Source organism: Falco punctatus (assembly GCF_963210335.1).
Source record: "Falco punctatus genome assembly, chromosome: 6".
Taxonomy (NCBI): Eukaryota; Metazoa; Chordata; class Aves; order Falconiformes; family Falconidae; genus Falco; species Falco punctatus.
In genome coordinates, this window is record NC_137585.1 from 47,027,641 (window position 1) to 47,047,428 (window position 19,788).

Genomic DNA, 19,788 nt, shown 5'->3' on the forward strand with positions numbered 1-19,788 from the left:
TTACTACTGCAGAAACAACGTCAGGTTACTTAGAAATCTTCCCTTCCTCATCTTTACTGATGGTTACCTAATGATTTCTAATTACATTTTTCCAACTTAAAATTCATATTAGAGTATGCTGACCACACAATGATGATGTGTACCTGAATCACCACAATTTCAAAAACTACAAAACCAAAATTCTAGGCATTTCTGTAAAGCAAAGTTTGTTTCATTCAAAAAATAACATTCAGGAAAAAGTGTATTTCAGTAATATTGGTCAGGAAACATGAGAACCCTTTGTTGAGCAGCAAAAAACAAAATCAGGAATAATTCTGTGTATTTATGATAAACATATTTCACTACCAAAGACAACAGCAATACCAGCTTAAACCTGCAGACCTATAGCTTTATAAAACTTTGTGATAGGCAAAGTAAACTTTTGTTTCTATACCTGGAAGCTCTCTCTCTTCAACACTGTATTCCAGAGATCCAAGGGAATAATTAGCTGGACTGATTGCAGGAGTAGAAATAAAACTTGTACAGCCAACGGATGAGGTGATTTCAAAATAATTGTGGCTGTGATTCATTCGATGAAATTCCAGAGAAGATACTATTGATGTGCGCTGCTTGGGCTACAAGAAAAATAGAAATTTGGAGTGAAAAATGCAGACTTTTTGCACAGTTTTCATTACTTGGCATTTAATAAATTTACCTAGGGCTTCTCTCTTTTTACCGTTCTTATTTTGCTCAAAGGTTATACTAGTAAAAATCATTTAATATGACAAAATATGGTGTGTAGAGAGAGTTTCCTTCCAAAATTTGGATTAATCTTTATTAGAAAAAATGCATGTCTTCATTCTAATCAACTTAATTCAAAATAAAATAGGCTTTTACAGCCTTGCATATAATAATTGTAATCATCTTTTGTTAAGAAAGGGAAGTCTTCACCAGCTGCATTGCTGGGTACATCTTGCAAAACAATTAGACTGCTGACGCCTGTATAATGAAATTTAGAAAATAATACCAAGCACTCATCACTCAAAAGCAACCCTCTGCTGTTTACAATTTATGAAGTGCTGCCTTAAGTATTCAAAGACTGAAGTGTCTAAGAGCTTAGGGAAAAAGTATCAGCTTAAAAATCATACATGAAAATCAAACTTTCTTCGTGAATTTTCGTGGAATAGTGAAAAACTGATACTGGTTTGTATCAAATATTTACTTTTAAAGTGAACCTCTGAACTGAACCCACTTAATGGCTGTGCTTCGGATTGCAGAGCAGCTTCAGAGCATTAGAAACACATTCCTTTTTAAGGTACATTCCAGGATTGCACAAAAAATGTTCCAACTCCTTACGGCCTTTTGACCACAGGACCACACTGCAGCTAGCCCAGATTAAAACCAATTACATCTATATAGTGTGATCATCAGGTCAGCAGCAACTTTTTCACCACACAGATCTGTTTCTATTGCACTGCACTACTTATTGATATAGACATAATCTTAGTGCTTGATGTCATGGACTATAAGCCACAGACCACTGATGATGGCTTGCAATGTCATGCTAAATAGTCTGTTGCAGCATTTATCTGGCTCCATAGTCAAAATATCCTAACTCCATGATGCTCCTTGCTGCTTCAAGACCAACAACTTGAATCGTTAATCATTTCTTCCAAATCAGAAGAGGCTCTGCATCCAGGTGTATAGCTATCTGTACTTTTATTTCACGACAGTCAAAAACCTCTCAGGAACTGCTGCCTTAGATAAATAAAGCTGGGAAAAGTAAACAGAAAAATAGAGTAAAGGATGCTTTTACTCTTCTTGTTGCATGTCAGGCTTAAAAGGTCAGAATATTTGTAAAGGTCAAGAATTTGCTATTTATTAGTGTCAAGACCAAATTGTTACTCTGGGAGCAATATGCTTGGACTATGAAGCTATTCACCAACCCTTACTTAAAACTACCTGTTAAAATGCAATCTATCCCATTGGAGTAATTATCAATTTTGTTTGTGGTCTATTTCATTTTAGGTTACAAGTCCTGCAAAGTTTGCGTTACAAATACAGAACCAGACTGTTTTCACTAAAAAATCACTTTTTCTACTGAAATGTCAGACAAAATATTAGACTTAGATCTGTGTAATGTTGATTGCTTTTAAAGTTGTGTTGGGCACCATGTGAATTAACTGTGTCCTGTTAAAACTGAGAAAAATTGCAAACGGTAAATTTGGGCACTCATCTGGAACTCATCTATGGTCAATTGAGGGGATTTAGTTTCTTTAATAATGAAAAACAGCTTCTGCTTTGAAAGACTGACTCCCAGGGCTAGTAATTTCATGGGAGAGTTCAATGAACAGGGACAGACTCCAGCATCAAACAGTCTGGTTACAAGTCATTGTTTGGGACTTGAGCCAAAATAATTCTCTGATGAGACCCAGAATATTCATTTGTGTTAATTAAAGCTAAACTGCACACTTTCACTAGACAACAAATTTATCAATGACCTAATTACTTCTAAAACTGAAAAAGATCTCCAGTCATTTAGAAACATATTTATGGCCCTTTCCCAAACAATGTCTTTGTGGTTTTGCAGGACTACAACCTCCAAGTTGAAAACATGTTTTCTCTTTGTTCATGACAACAGGCAACCATCTGCTAACCTGGGTGATACAAAATACCTCCTATATTACTTTAGGCTTTGACATCATTATTATTACATCAAAGAAATGTATCTCAGTTTTGTACATCTTTACAATCTATGGATTCTGTACAGAACCTCACAAAGCCACTACTGCTCTACAGCATAAGCCTTCTGCTATATTATATTGGCATCTGTCAACATATGCCAGTAATTTTTGTACATAGTTACACAGGAATATAGCCCTGAGCTTTTGTATTAACTAGAGCAGCCTTTTTCACCTTTGCTGGGTCACGTAAAATTTTACGTTGTTAAAGTATGCTAAATATTCATTAATACATGCTAAGAGATGCAGTAGTTTGTGTTGACTGTATCCCTCTGCCTGTGTCTCTCTAAAGTACAGCGTGCACAAAAATTAGGATAAAATTTAGTTTCAGAATTAGATAACTCAATTTGCAGCATAGCTATTAACATCTACGGTAGGTATTTAAGATCCCTTTAGAGTCAACTGAGACCTAGTCAGAGAACAAGTCACCTCGGTATTATATTAGCTCACTTGCCTTAACGCAGGTATCTACTATCACTGGAGATTCCCTGGGGCATCCCACTTGGCCTTCAGCTGCCATTCAGAAGAGTGCAGGTCTCCCCTATGTATGCCCCATATCACATCTGGCAGCCATGTGCATGTCAAAGACCCCTTTATGGCACCTCAAATGAGCATGATGGGAGATTAGATATCCAAATCAGACAGATATTCTTATATAGAGATGAAAGCATAGGTGTTTTAGTCCCAGATTTAATCGCACCTCTAGCTCATGCATAGACACACTCTAGAAACCTTACTTCATTTGTTAGAATCTGGAGTCAAATTCCAGCCCCACTGGCAGAACATGTAGGCAGCAATTATACAAGTCGCTGAAGTCTTGTACCCTGGTTTCCTGGGTTGCATCTGCCAAAGCAACTTCTAAATTACATTTACAAAGATTTCTTGAGGCTGGCCCTGAATAATTCTAAGATTATTTACTACATGGAATACCATAATGCCCAGGAAATGTAGTTGGTGGTCAAGGTTTTATAGCTGTGGAGATTGTACAAACACAAAACTCTGTCCAAAGAGATGATGTATCCTTCACTCTTTGTATCAAAGCCAGCTTTTTTGTCTTCCTCATACTACTCAAAAGGTGTGGACAAACTTAGATAAGCCTTACAATGGCTTAACTTCGCCCCAGTACGTATGCTACATAGCCACATGGTGATTTGTCCTTAAGTAGATTTTCTTTATTCATTACATTCATGTATTTAAAATACTTGGTACATGTAAATCTCTTTAATGACTGCTTTTGTTTACTTTAAAATGTTTATTTGTGACTATTATTTCAGTTGTCATAATATCAACCTAGAAAATCCTAGACTATGCTAAAACAGCATACCAAATCAGGCTAATGAAGAAACCTTATCATCAATGTAAAAGCAAAAATAGATCAATAACAAATATTTTAAAATATTGCAATAAGAATATTTAAATAGCTTTCAAATCAGGTCTAAGAAGAAGAGTATTTTCCTGTGAAGTCAGTACTGAATGTGTATCAATGAAAGATACTACTCTGAACACTGCAAAACACAGGAAAGGCATCAAAATACTCATACTGAATTGCTTTTTATTAAGAAGACAAGGACTTAATGCTCCCATGAATGGAAGTTGCATGCAAATTCTGTAAAGCTACCATGACTAGCATGTAAGACTATGAGGATGCAAGGAAACATTCAAATATTTCTCAAAGCATTTAGGAGAGGGAGTAGGGCAAAATTCCTTTCTCAATTTCATGTCAAAATATTTCTTCAGCTTTGAAGTACTCTGCAATATAAACTCATGACTCCACCTTCTTTTATCTTTGGGATTTGTGTACATCACACCATCACAGTCTTTAAAGAAGTAATTCTCACAACACTCATCTGCGCTATGCCAGAGCTATTAGCCCCATTTTACAGATGCTGAACTAGGGTATAGAGCTCTCCCAAAGGACAGATGTGTGGCTCATTAAATCAACAAGAACCAATGACTCTGAGGAAATCCTTTATTTGGCAAATCCTGCCAAATTCCACTTGCCCTACATAATGTAAAAAAAGGTTTCAGTTGCGCTATACCATGCAGAAAATGTATGACAGAATAGAGAACTGAACCTATGTTCTTAAATTCTAGCTAGCGCACAAAACACAGACTTATCAAAGAAAGTAAGAAGCTGCAGCCCCTTTGCGCAGGCTCATCTCACGCACACAACACAGTATGAGTGTAGCCATGTGGCCGCACAAACCCCTCATTTTGGTACCTGCCCAGATAATTTCCGTTCTTCTCATTCTTTGATCAACTCATTCCTTCCTCAGAAATTTTCCTTTCAGCTTCTTTCTTTCTTAAGATCTCATTCTCTTTCTACACACTCATTTTCCCTTTCACTCCTTTCTTTTTCTCAGTTTTCTCCTATCTACTATTATATTCACTCCAAAACTACTTATTTGACTCTACAACACCATTCACAGTATCCTAGCTGCTCCAGTTCTACTTGGTCTTCCAAAATTTGCTTCTCTGCTTTCTTTGTGGTTTTGTCATCAAGATTTCTCAAATGAACTCCCTAATGGTCCCATCCCCCACTGATTTATATCTGTCACTCAATACAATCCTCTCATTGTCCTTCAATGCATCCAATTTTAACCTCTGTCCTCCCTTTCAAACACAACTCTCACATCACTTTTACAGCTTCTTAGTCTCTGTCCTCTGCCTCAACATCCCAACATCTCATCTCCATTTCTACGTTTGTCTCTTTTGCTCATGCAGACTTATATAAAACCCCCTAACATTCATAATTTAGCATTCAGGACTGCTGTACCTCACGACCCAGATTTGCAGAAATCAGCAGGCCTGATACATTCTTATCAGTCAGTGCTGCTGCCAAGAGTTACATGATTTATAGAATCTGAAATATGATGATCAAGTAACCTTGAAACTGCAAAAACTGGAGATTACATTGGATTTGGTTTGATTCATCTATGTTACCTAATACAGTGCAGAAAGACTGCGCTGAACTACTACTAGATTCCTGAATCAATTATTCTGTCAAGCCTCAAAATACCACGTTAAACAAGCTTAAGACATAGTCTTTTTAATAAGGTAATATAATTTTCCCTCTTTTCATTTCATAGAACCTTATCTTAAATTATGACTACAATTAAAAATAAAACATAGGCAGTTTCAGCACCCATCTCGACATTCTTGTTTTTACTTCCCAGCATCTTAATTGAGTTCAAGAGCAGAGGGCAGAAATTACAGTGGCTGGCAATAAATATGTCCCAAGCAGCCACAACAGGGAGCTTACAAGATCATGGGAATTTAAAAATGAAAGAAAGAAAAAAAAAAAAAAAAGAAAAAGAAAAAAACCCCAGAGATAAATGGTTTCACTGATTTTTAACCGTAGATCCTTTGCATTACTAAAAGCATAATGTGTTTTAAAATGCAATTCATTTTTAATGGAATCATAGTGCCAAAGTCCTAGAAATTTCTGTTTGACTGATTTTTAATTTAGAGAAAGACACCTCTTGCGTCCTGGTGAGCAGCAAGTGCGTACTTCCTTACAGTAATCTCATGGCCCATCAGCATACTTTGATCACTTCACTGTTAGTGACATACTCAAGGACGGCACAAACACATAGCTCTTTCCAGTACCCTGTGATTAGGAAGTCATGCAGTGTGACTCTAGGTAGCATATATCCATACTGCTTTATGTTCTCTTCCGTGCATGTTACACTAACTCCTCCTTTAGGAGTCCTCCACTGCAGTCAGTGGTCAGATGGTTGCTGCCCCCTTCCATCTTCCCCCTCTGGTCTTATCTCAGATGATAAATCAGACTGGGAATAAATAAGGGGGAAAACAGATTTTCTCCCAGTTTCCATTTTCCTTGGTTTCTACTTCATGTTAATTGCAACTATATTGCAGCTGTGGGTCGTGAGGTACAGCAGTCCTGAATGCTAAAAACCTTCGTAGCTGTTCCCCTCCTTGTCGGATGTGCCCAGATTTTGAAGATACACCAGTATTCCTATCCTGGGAAAACAATGCTTGAAATGTGCTCCAGATTTTGAGAGATAAATTTGATAAATATGAGGAATGCATTTTTCCTCAGCTATAAAAATGGGTTTTTGGATATTAAAAAACTGTTATTTTCAGTAAAACAGTCGGAAAATGGAATGTTTTCCTTTTTTGTAAGGGCTATTTAGGAGCTTTATTTATCTGTCTCTTTCTTTGTTCATTCATTACAACATCATTGGAATGAGAAGATATCACAACTGTGTGTGGTAGATTTGCATAGACTTTTAAAGGTTTACAAACAAAAATATATAGAGAATTTTCTGAAATATATCTCAATACCAAGAATTAAGGCCACTGACTGCTGTCCACTATTTTAAGTGCTTGCAGCCATGACAGATGTATGCGACCTTGGAAGCACTACACAACATAGGATAAATCTCCAGACCAGACACACTAATGATGAGGGCTAAATCTGCCCATCTGTGGGCCACAGAATACATCTTTATTTCAGTGGATTTTGGGAATGCTCAGCACCTTTCAAATGCTTAGCATCTGCCAGAACTTAAAATCATGTACACAGGGGTGGCTTTTACCCTGGAGGTAAGACTCAGTAAAGTCTTTTTAAAGTTTTATTTGTCTCTTGTGCTAAGCATGGACACTGCAGATGGTTGAACAAACTCCAGCACCAAAACACACCAGAAAAAGAAGTGTGTACCTGAACAGGAAGCATAGTATGACTGAACAGTATTTCTCCATGGTGGTTTTCCTGGTTATTCCCTGCCTAGCTGAGCATGTTGTAACTTGGGCTGAGCACAGAAAGCAGTTCATAGGAGAAAGAACATCCTTACACCCCAGCTGTCTTGTCATTCAGAAAGTGAGTGGTGAAATTTATTGCGTAACTGTGTTCTCCAGCCGTCCTTTTTTATGATAAAATGTAACAAAGCAGATTTTTAGTGTTGCAAAACAAGTTCAGTAGATGCATCACAGAGTTCTCACACATTTGTGCACTGGTGCAACAGACTTCAGTGGGGATTTCACCAAGTTTGCAGACACAGGCATGTGCCAAATCAAGCTAAGTGTGACAAGGGGTGCATTTCATTTGGGAAGAACCAAGGGTACTGCAGTAGGGTGTTTGCATAAAGGAAGAACCAGGGTTATTTCACCATGGGGAAAAAGTGACACGCATCCACTTGAATGTCCTGTTTATGGAACAAATACTTCTGAAAATGTATTTTCTGGAACTGTGATTTTCCCGAGCTGCCTTTAAGCTGTCATTTACTGTTCTTGTTTAAATTCCTACAACTAGCTGCAAAAAAAGAGATATAATTTCCTTGAATGTACATTACTATCGCTCTTTAGGTCAACCAGAGAGGCTCTTGGAGCACCTGTCTCCTGTAGTTGGTCTGTCCATTCACGTCCAGGCTCCTGTAGGGGGTGGAATGTCATGGTCTCTGTCCTTCCCTAGGCCTAGACAAACTACATCTACATAGGTACACCAGCTCACTGTGCCTGCACAAAATAGTTGTACATTAGGCAAGGCACACCTGGTAGCCCAAACAAATGTGGTAAGTCTATCAGAAATTACAGACGTCCTGCAGGATTCTATTACCACTTGCAGAAAAACGAGGCTATTTCTTTTGTCCTCTAACATTTAAACTAAAATCTTCTATTATATCACTAGATGTCTTAGCCAGAGGAACCATGAACTACAGATGGAATTGTAACTTTGTTTAAATGGGTTAATAAAGATAAATAGAAAAAAATGATGACTAATGTACAGACAGCACATCCAAACCCACAAGAAAAAAAAATTATGAATAGATTATCCAGATCTTAGCAATAAAACCAGCAAGAACAAGATGATGAAATTTTATTATGCTCATACCACTGAAATTCTCTGTTCCTTTGTCTTTCTACTAGAAGCTCTCTTTATATCACTGAAACAACACTCTTAGGGAGTTGGGCGATTCACATAAAGTGGGGAAAACACTAATTCATGATAGATAAAACCCAAGTCCCGAGTCACTTAAATAATCCACGTGTAGACATCAAAAGCTGTACCTACAGTAAGCCATTTGAAATATATCTTAGAAAGACAAGAAGAGAATACAGAAATGCTGGATTACATTTAATAAAGAATTTTAATGGTGAGAAGTCAGAATTCAATTTTATGAGAATTGGCCAATAAAGCACAAGTGAATAGCACTGGTAAAAGAAACAGTCTCTCAGGAAAAAAAGTGCTCTTCCTCCCTCTATGTATATAGTTTGTTTGTTCAGAAGGAGCTGAACAAATAAATAAGGAGAGTCTTATTAAATTGAGTGGCTAATACAAAAAATACATGAAGTGTCACACGCAAGCCCAATTTTGTTCAGCCTCCATCCAGACCAAGAGCTATAGGATTTGTGGTAGAACAACCTCAGTTTTACTACCACTTTCTAAAATTCCAGTCTGATTAGGTAAGTTATATTTTACTATATGTACTAAAAAAACTAAGTTAAAACTGGAAAGACAGACTAAAATTTCAGAAGATTTTACTTAAATCATTAAACTACTTGGCTCTCCTACCACATCTCATTTTTTCTCTCATGTGCTGTTAGTATACTTCACAGAGGCATATCTCTTTACCTTGAAACTGTATTACCTTCTCAAAGCCTTCAGTAATTAGCAATTCATGAGTTAAGAACTTACTAAGGCTTGTCTGGACAATCCAGAAAAAAATGATCAAGTGATTCAAACCCTGAACTAAATTCTGTTTGTTTCTTATCTGCATATACGTAACTTTTCAACAAAACTTCTATTTCAGAAACTGACCCTGTGAAAATTTGAAAACAAGACATGTATTTGCAAAATGCTAGATCACAGGTACAAGCCATAGCTAAGGTGCACAGAAAACAGAGCGTACAGTACCCTGAATTACTGTTGAGTTTGCTAGCTTCTTCAGGACTGGAAGCAGTAGAGGTGGGTGGCACTGTGGCACTGAACTTAATACTGCTTCTGAGGTCTGAGTTAGTATCTCTCTAGAGTGCTGCACTGTGCCAGGGAGATACACATTTCAATTAAAATAGCCTTCAGCTTTAGTAATAGTACACTGAACTGAATAGTTGAGATGTATCCAAAAAGAGTTTTAGGTAGATTTTAGAGAGCAATGAGATCTCATAAGGGTCAAGTGGCAGGGTCACAACAAACTGTATGTTTCTTACCTCAAAATTCATCATACTAAATTGAAGGATAAATTTACAGAAAAGGTTTGGAAGAAAATAGAAATTCCCAGCCAGATTTTGTGATAGCATGTTTGTAATACAAGAAGGAGAATAATTAGAGACAGGTTAAGAAAGAATTAGAAGGAGAAAGACAAAATAATTTTTGGTTGAACTCTGAGGAATCCCTTAACTGTCCATGACCCAGGCCCCTCAGAATTCATATTTTATGTATGAGATTGCTCCTGTCTCTCACATCCCAGTTGTGGTACTTTCAGACCCATGGCCTGGCAGTGCAGCATCACAACCTCCCTCCTCTTTAGGGACCCCACATAGCAGGTGTAGCTGACTGCATCCCCTGCCACCAGCTGCATTTGGTACACGAGCATCTGGAACAGGAGAGGAGAGGCTACTGTGCTGTGCTAAACCTCACATTCATACAAACATCTTCAAAATCTGTCATGTGCTGAAGCATGTATGTACACTGCCATCATGTGAGCTTGTATGCAGTCTTAGAAAGAAAAGGCCAAGCAAAACAGGAGGCAGAATGACCCCCCCCTCTGCCTTCAAACTCAGCTCACCAGGTTTCTCTTTTTCCACTCTGCAACCGCCTGCCCTCACCAGACTGGTGGGAGGAAGGAATCTTTGGTCCCCTCTGCTGCTGCTTACACAGAACCATAGTGTTTCTCCTCACTGTGGGTAAACTGTTATATGTACAACCCTCCAGGAAAAATAAGCTAAGCTATAAATGAAAATAACAGTATGAGTTGGAAGGCCAGACTTCCCTGGCAGTTTCATCCAAGCTATCAAAGCTTGCCTAGTGCAAAACTAACTGCTGAAGAGTTCCCATTCTGCTTTTCGCTGGTGCCTTCCTGTGCTAGCTGCAGAAGACATGAAAAGGGGAAAGGTATAACAGCTGTTTTGGAAATGTACATGATCTCTGGTTTAGATCTGTTTAAAATCTGTTTATTTTTTCTAGAAGAGTGCAAAGGGGCTCTGGCAGACAACAGAAAATTAATTATTTTGCACGCATTGTTTAACGCTATTCATTAGTTTTACATGAGTGGTGACAGGTCAGTCAAGAACAGAATCCCATTGTGTTAACCTTCAAAGAGCTTGCCATGTAATTGAATGCAGCAGGCATGGAATAAAGGAATTAAATATGCAGGCAGAATTAACACTCATGGTTAGTAAACATCACATTGCAAACACCTACAATTTCTTTGTCTAAATTCTTGGGTCGAGATCTTGGGGAGAGGTGATTAGTTAAGCAACAAAACCAAAAGAATACTGAAGGAATGTGCATAAAAAACACATGGAGGAAGGAGAAGCATGATGGGATCCGAATGCTATACTGTATCCAACTTCTCATGTATTAGTGCGTGGATTTACAACACACATTAAGAACAAGTGCCTTTCTGCTGTTGTTTTCTGCATAGGAAGTATGCCACATGTAGGGCCATATGACAGACATTTTAGTAAATGTGATAAAGTTCTGATAATATATATTGCACATCTAGCTTTTGTTCTGCAGAACGATGAGAATACTGGGAGTCAGTAAATGGTATGATGTAAATTTGAAAATAGCTCCCCAGAATCTGCTGAATCCATTCAGAGTTAACTAGCAGGAGAACATCACCATTCAGTGTTCTGGGTCCATCTGTTGGCAATATCATGACGGAAACAGCTTTTTAAATGCTATTTTCAATAAGCTATCACACAACAGCTTGTTCCAACAATTCCAATACCTTTCTGTTTGCTTGCCACCTACTATAAAAAACATCTTAGAGGAAAGGAGGCATTTCAGTGCTATACTGATGTAGGGTGGGAGGGACGGGGAGACTACAGGAACAAGTAAAACAAGAAAGAACTATAAAAAGAGAAAAGGAGAAGAAGCTGTTATTTTAGAGTCCCTTCAATCCAGATTTAAACCAGGATGTGGAATCCAAACTACTGTAGTGTCGGAAGGATGGTCTGCACCAGCCAGTCATTAGAATTACTGTGCATTGACAGTGTAAGCCACAGGAAACCAATGGCTCCTAGATACAAAAGGGAGGTGGGAGGTGTACCTAGTAATTACCTTTAATTCTGAAAGACCCTCTGTACTGTGTGCTCCAATAAGTACTGAAAGGGAGAACTATCTCCATCACTGTAATATGCTCACTTGTGTGACACCAAAACAATCTGTCCTATGTAATTCTTACCAAAATACCCTGTATCCATCAGCTTACTTCTCAAGTAAAACAAATACCATCAACATACTGATGATACAAAGCGTGCATCCACTAACAGTAAAGCGACTTAGTTGCAGAGATCAGCTCAGGAATGAAGAAAAGATGGCTGCATTTGAACCTAATGATTGGTAGGAGAGGAAGAGAAGTTCTTTTGATTCACACCAAAAATGTCTCACAGTTAGTCAGTTCAGTGTGTTGTTGTCACAGCTAGCTTTGACACACCTAATGTCACACCTTTTTAAGGGGAACTAGATAATCTCCTGACCTGTTATCCTATGATCCTGTGATTCTAAAATGAACTCCTCTATGCTGATTACTTCTATACTACTGAATCAAGTACTAAGATTTAATTATTTAAAAAATTTTTAAAAAGGCTGTACTCCTTAAAGAATTACAAGGGGCACTCAAGTTTTCCATGCATTAAGCATCTTATTTACCTATTAGAAATATATATAGTTAAGAAATATGAAAGTCAAGAAGCAATCCTATACAAGAAGGTAAACTAAAGAAGTAACATAATGGGACCATGTAAGTGGACATAAAGAAAGAGGAAATAAACCCTGAAAAAGTAACAGGGAATTAATATTGATAAAAACAGAACATAAACTTCAAAGAAAACCAATAGTACTTGAAAATACATTACATAAAGACTTGATTCATCATTAGTGCTGTAAGAAAAATATATTGATATCTCTCTGTACATTGCTGGAGTCATTCAGAAAATATTCTATCTTCTACTGCTATCAAGATTGCTTCCTAAGTACAAAAAATATTTTGTGTTCTGTTTATCTGTCTTTGACCTATTCATATTTGTACAGTGATAACATCCTTTTAGAATACATGCATCATAGCCTGCTTTTAAAATGAAAAATACAACTAATAAGAGGATGCTTATGGTGATCACCTACCTGAGGACGTATAACTTTCACTATGTTTTTAAGTGCAGTATCTGGTGATGGAGGAGAGCAGTCAGGTGTTGGGCCTGTAGAGCTGTTTCTATGGTTACCAGATCCTGGTGCGGTAATTGCTACCTGAGGTGCATTATCTGTGAATAAAAATAGCATTTATGTGAACTTACAAATACTTCACATATTTTAAAATTAAAAATTATTTTGAAAACAGAATGCTACTCAGAACACTATTTCAACTTACAAAACCTATTATAATTTACATGTATTTGGTAAGGAATATATTACGTACCTGCAGTTATTTTGTCAGCTCATATGTTTCTTCTATGTTAAGGCAGGATAGTGCACTCTCTTAATACTCAAGTAAAATAAGGCACAAGCCAAACACATAGTTACTTTCATTACCCGGAATTAACTGATTGTGAATCCAAGTATTGTCACTGTAACAGGGGTGACTTGCAAGGGAGCTTTGTAATGCAACTCATATCTCACCCTGGAAAAGCTTAACACATATGAACCAGTCCAACAAGTTATATAAAAACACACTTGACTCAGAGCACACTAATAGCCATCACTGACAACTTTCCTGCACATAGTGAGCAATGTAACTGATCAGCAAAGATTAATTACATTAGAATATACTCAGCTCCTCAGATGACATTTGCATCCTCCATAGAGCTCTCTACTGCAGTAGCTACCTTTCTAGCAGTATCTCAGCCAGATAACCTACAGCTGGCTTAAAAAATGTCTACATGCTTGCAGGTCCATGGGGGAACTGCTGTTCAGACATCATTTGTGATGCTATTGCCATTTTATGGCACTGTGAAGGACCATTACAAGGACTTAAAATATCACTCTTACCTTCTCTAAATGTTCTTAACACTGTTTGAACAATTTAAAGCTAGTGAAAGTCAGGTCAGAGGATAAAGAGGACTATGAAATAAGGCATAGCTTCCCAGCTGTGATGGTAACCAAGCACCAGAATGACTTAGCAGGAGGCCAAAAGCTCCACATTACTTCATGCCTTTAGAATTGTATTGTTAAAGAAATGCTTTACCTCAGATTCTAGGGGAAATATCATTGCCTTTGCATGGTTTTGGTGGTCTTTACAGTGTCTTTGAATTTACAGAGTACTTTTTTTTGTGGGTCACAAAGACATGTGCTCCATGCTCCTACATGTGCGGTAACACCTGCAGCACTGCATTAAGACAATGATTATATTCAAATCCTGTGTCTGTGGGCCTCATCTGACAGCCTGCAGAGTTCACAGAAGAAAGCCTATTTATTTGTAATTGAGGTAGATCTCCAATACATGCTTTCACTCAGTGGTTGAATCCACTCCAGAAAAAAAAACGCACTCAAATGAAAGCAGCCTCAGTGCTACAAGCTGGGGAGGTTTTGCCTAACCAAATTCTGCAGGAACATACATAAACTCCTCCACCTGTGCAAGGCACAAATGCCTTCGTGAAAGCAATGACAGAAGCTTCTCCCTCACAGCCCTACTGACCTGAAAGAATTCTTGGAAGCGTAACAGAGATATCAAAAGGAAGGAAATACCCAGTTACATTAACATAGCTAACATAGGATAAAGAGGAATAGTTGCAAGAATGTAAACTTCATGGCCTTTCCAACTTACTTTCATTGCATGGATGATGCTAGGTAATACTCCCTGTAGAAACACTACACAGCTGTAGCGTGAGATCTTAAAGTTTCTAGTCAGATACTGATGAACAAACTGTTGTTCTAAAGCAATTATCAGGCTGGAATATTTCAGCAATACTGTTACACTTAAAGAAAGTGTAAATGAAAGTTCAGGTGGCAGTCTGGCAGATATCCAAAAAGGAGAAACCCTGTAGATAACCTCAGCTGTTAACCTGACATCTGACAGAGTGAACCCTCCCTGTGACAGAAACAGACCTAATTCCAACTTTTTTGAAAAACATCTCATCAAGACTTCCAGTCCTTTAGGTATGCAATCTTAACACATGGAAGGGCTCTTCCTGAATGATCACAAGTGTGCACAGAAATCTTGGGTTTGAATTAATTTAATTCAGAAAGTAATACATATGTGTTAATACAATGAATCAAACTTTTACACAGCCTTAGAAAGGAACTTAAGGTGACTCCTCATGATAAATCCCTGACAGAAGAACTTGGATGGCATTCCAGAAAGCCTTAACTCTTACGCTTTCCTGTCTGACTTGGTATTTAACTGTTCACGTACAGCATGTGAATGAGTATCCTGTGATTTGAAAGCCTAGCTCATCAAAGGAGGGACAGTGATTTGACAAGAAGACACCCCACCAAGGCCTTGCCCTGCTCTTTGGAAATCTCATAGTGAGGATGAAGGCTAAATAGGAGGGTTAGGAGCATCTTAAGTGAGCTGAAAGTCTCATTCTCTTCTGCTCCAAAATATTAAATATCATCTTCCTTCACTCTATGGACAGACTCATCAACAGATAATTATCAATTAACTTACCTGGCTGAGGAATCAGAGACATGCTTTGACAGCCTTGCACTGTTTGTGGAGATACCAAACCAGAGGCTCTCCTGCTGCCCAGGCATGCAGCAATCCAGGCACCACCTAGGAAGCTAATAACCCCCAGTGTGAAATGTTCATGTCAGCCTAGCTAAGTGCACTTAGTGCACTTGTTTTCTTACTGATGGGAGAAACAAACAGAACGCTTGTCTCTGACAAACAGTGAAGCCTATGAAGAGCACAAAGTCCCTGGAAGTTCAGCAGCCCTGCCTTTGTGTCGCTGTCCTCTCTATGAAGCCGGTGTGGCTGCACTTAAGCTCAAGCACAGCTGTGCTTCAGCTATTTAGCACATGAAAGCCTTGCAAGTGAAACCAGGAAGCTTCGCAGATGTAGAAGTATCTCAGATATGCATCACTCAAAGGACAGACAGTTAGAAACACAAACTGGGCTGATGGTAAGGAATACAGTTTCTGCTCACCAATTCATTCTGTTTCAGGGCCTTCCTGACAGTCACCTCAGCTTAGTTTATGCACACTTTGAATATGCAGAAGAGGGTAACAAAAGGGTCAAGTTATATGAGCAAGATTTTGGTCTTTCCATAGGAAAGACTTCTTGTTGACCCTGTTCAATGACAGGTCACCGAAGTCTAGGGTTTGCCCCTACATACAATCACATCTAAGAAGCATCAAAATAACGGAGTGACATTCTTGGAATGAAAATTTATTGGAAGATATTCATAAGGGGAGGCAGGGCTGTTATATGCCCCACTAGATAGGGCTGAGAAAAACTTCTTCAGCTATAGCGTGTGCATACTATAACCAGTTCAGGAACATACATAATATGCAGCAATCTCAAAACAGAGTAGCAACAGCCTTTCCCTCCAAGCAAAATAAAGTGGTAATAAAAAAAAAAAGAATCATGCTTTTAGAATCTAAAAATACAGCTTTGCAAACAAAATCCAAATATTTCTCTTTGAAATAAACATCCCAGAAAAAAAACCCCAACTGCTCAGTATTTCATGCCTTCATGCCTTTCTCAAGGGAATAAAGTGTCTGACATGTAATGGTTTCTTGTAAACAACTTCTTTATTGTGGACAGCTGTTTATTTTCACAGTAGGATCTTCTCATCAGGCAGCCAATAATGATTTACTACCTGGGTCTGCTCTGTTAGAGAGAGAATATCACCATCAAATTAATTCCTGCAACCAATTTGGGCAACCTCTCTGTTTATGTATACAAAACTCATCATTACATTAAGAATTTATTTGAATATATTTTCTTTTGTAATTAAATTACATAATAATTATGTTTTAATTTTCTTTTCTCTCTGGTAACAAAACTAAAGCAAACATTTTTTTTCCCTTTAGGTAATCATAATACTAATACTGTAAGTTTCAATGGAACAGTTCTTGGCAAAAAGAACTTGGAAACTTGCGAACCTACCAAATTTACTTAGGAAAGATCAGCTCTCGTGCTGAGTTTCTGGTCGGTGCTATAGATGGGGCCGACAGGGAAGTTATTTATGGCTGTCATTCTCTTCTAGTTCCTGGCTCAAGTTGCAATAAGCTGAGATGTTTCTGTACAAGTCAGATAACACTAGGCTCCAGGGATGATATGGCAGCTAAAAATTACTGAACTGCAGCATGCTCTAACAATATTTCCTCCTGTCTCCGTCGTATATGAGAAACTGTCACAAGGATTATGTAATTGGAGCTTATTCTGACTTTTAAAAATGGTTACTAGGACTTCCCACCCTCCACTCGCTTTGTTTCAGGGCAAAGGAAATAGAATAGGGTAGGATAAAGAAAATATACTATGTTATGTTTTCCATGTCAGGAATAACCAAAATATTTTTAAAACTGTTAGATAAACTCAGGTTTTGGATTAACTGGGCTCTGTTAGTGGGGACTATAAAAATAGCTATGCTTATTTATATCCTGGCAAATCTTACCTATTTGCTTTGTTGGTTGGTTGATTGATTGGCTCAGCATACAAGGTTTTAAAGGACAGAAAGTGTTACAATGCCATCTTGATCATGTTTACCACTCACCATCTCATGGACATATGAAAAAAGATGGTGATTTTTAAATTTCTCACAGGATTAGACAGGTTTCCACATCCTAATTTCCAAATCTCAATGACTTCTACAATTCTATTTGCTACTTTTCCCAGTTTTTGAAATATTTACAGTAGAAACAAGACTCAGAATTTACAAGAATGGTCACACTAGTGCTTCATACAACTTGCCTGTGCGCACTAGACATTTCCTTATGCATCAAAAGACTGTAATCACAAATGATGACATCATTGCCTGGAAGTTGAAAGTCAGGTTGTTCCTAACACCATTGACAAAATTTTTACTCTTGTGCCATACTGGCATTATTTATATTAAAGCTACACCCGTTGATTATAGACAAGTGGCTTGATTTTGGTTACACTAAAACCTATTAATACTGAATCAACTCCACCAAATCTAGAAATCCAGATTAGTTTTTTACTGATCTATTCCAGTTATTCCGTATTTCACCAACAGTTATTTTATATATTCTTACAGGAAAATGATAAAAAGAAATTGAATAGCACTGAATAAGAACTAATTCACATAATTTTTCTTTTTTTACTTTAAGAATTTAGGAGTTTTTAAGTCATTTCATATGGCAATGTTTATTTTTACAGCACCTTTTAATGAGAACATTAAGAGAAGGAACGAGCAAGACAAACACCTCACAAAATCTATTTTTACCACACTGTCATATATAATACAACTGCAAAACAGAGAGATGTTTTTTTGTGCAGTGTTCAGTTTTATCTCTTATACAGTTCAATATTACTGAAGCCTAATTAATATAAGCATAGTTATCTTGTTCATAAAAATGTTTAACTATGAATATACACTAACCTCATGTCTCGCACAAAAAATATAAGAATTAACATTATAACCATTCCTTTCATAGGAAGGAAAGTTGGGTCTGCTATCACTGACATTATAAGTACTCAGCGATTCATTTGCAATGCAGTCTTTCAGTACGAAAAGGATTTCTGTGTAAAATGAAGACGATATTATGTAATGCATTATATATGTCTATCTAGTAAGATTGATTTTTGGAATCAAATTGCAGGGCTTAAAGGTAAACTTCTGTATTCATACGCTAGCAACTAAATTGCTATCCAAAGAAATGGCATTAATTTGTTCTTAGTCTTGAGTGATTCAGAAACTGATCTTCAGACTTGCAAGTGGGATTTCTCTAAATAGAGCCACATTTTAGTGGGCATGCTAAACTCCTCTTTAAGTCAATGAAACCCCATTAAAACAGTGTTAATTAGAATTTAGAATGTGTTCTATATTTAGATATATTATCCTGAAAAAATACTAGGTCAGAAGAACAAGCCCTAAGCTTCACTGATTATACTAAGATATGCATTAGCTTTAAATAAAGTCTAGATAGCTAGCTCAGGCACTTCTACTGCAGACATAAAGGGCAAGATTCTACCACGTAAGCATTGTTAACTAATGCCATCTCAGTGGTCCAAGGAAATTCAAAGCATCTGCAAGAGGCTCTCAGGAACTATGGAATTTCACTGCCCTTCTAAAGCATCACCTTGGGACACCCAAAAGCATTTCAAATGTTAGTGGACAGCTATATATTGGCAACTGAATCAGGGTCCCAAAATTTTAAGGGATGAATTGCAACTCACACTCTTTAAAACTGTAACCATTGCTTCCAAAAATCTTTGTGAAAATGGTAATTTATTTCTACCATCACAGTAAAAAACGATAGTAATTTTTTTCTGAAGTGTAAAGGATAACAGGAGGTCAACAAAAGAGAGAAGTGCAAGGAGCTCCAGTTCATGGATATAGTGACTGCCTTACACTTTCAAGGATCACTCAGATTTCAGTCTGGAGAGAGTAAGATGAAAGTGAGTATTTTCTTCTTTTCATATACTGTCAAAGAAACTATGGTGTTCTTTTACTGTTATCTTCTACTAAGATGTCAGACAAAACCATAAAAATGTTAACTGTTTAACTGAAATGATAAAAAAATCATGCACTGGGACCTTTGTCTTTTACTGTGCTGTGTGACATCAGTACTCAGCAGATGATTGTCTTTTTTCATATGGTACGCTGCATAGATAAAAATGCCCTTATGGATAGTAACAGACTGTATCACCACAGTTCAACAAGTGTTTCATCAAAATTTTCATCCAGCTATCCATGTACTGTGAGGACAAACTGCTCACTGGAACTTTTCTAGCAGATAATTTTTCTCATAAATGTACTC

General features: G+C 37.5%; 1 protein-coding gene across 5 annotated transcripts in view; it reads right to left on the reverse strand.

Moving 5' to 3' along the window:
• The window catches only part of ANKS1B (ankyrin repeat and sterile alpha motif domain containing 1B), a 441,931-nt gene that overhangs the window by 270,868 nt on the left and 151,275 nt on the right, over positions 1–19,788 (reverse strand). For all 5 annotated transcript variants that reach the window (XM_080394136.1, XM_080394134.1, XM_080394135.1 and 2 more), the window contains exons 11-12: positions 13,030–13,166; positions 434–614 (exon numbers count right to left, since the gene is read on the reverse strand). In XM_080394136.1, coding sequence (XP_080250262.1) covers positions 434–614; positions 13,030–13,166 — 318 coding nt within the window. The remainder of the gene's footprint in view (positions 1–433; positions 615–13,029; positions 13,167–19,788) is intronic.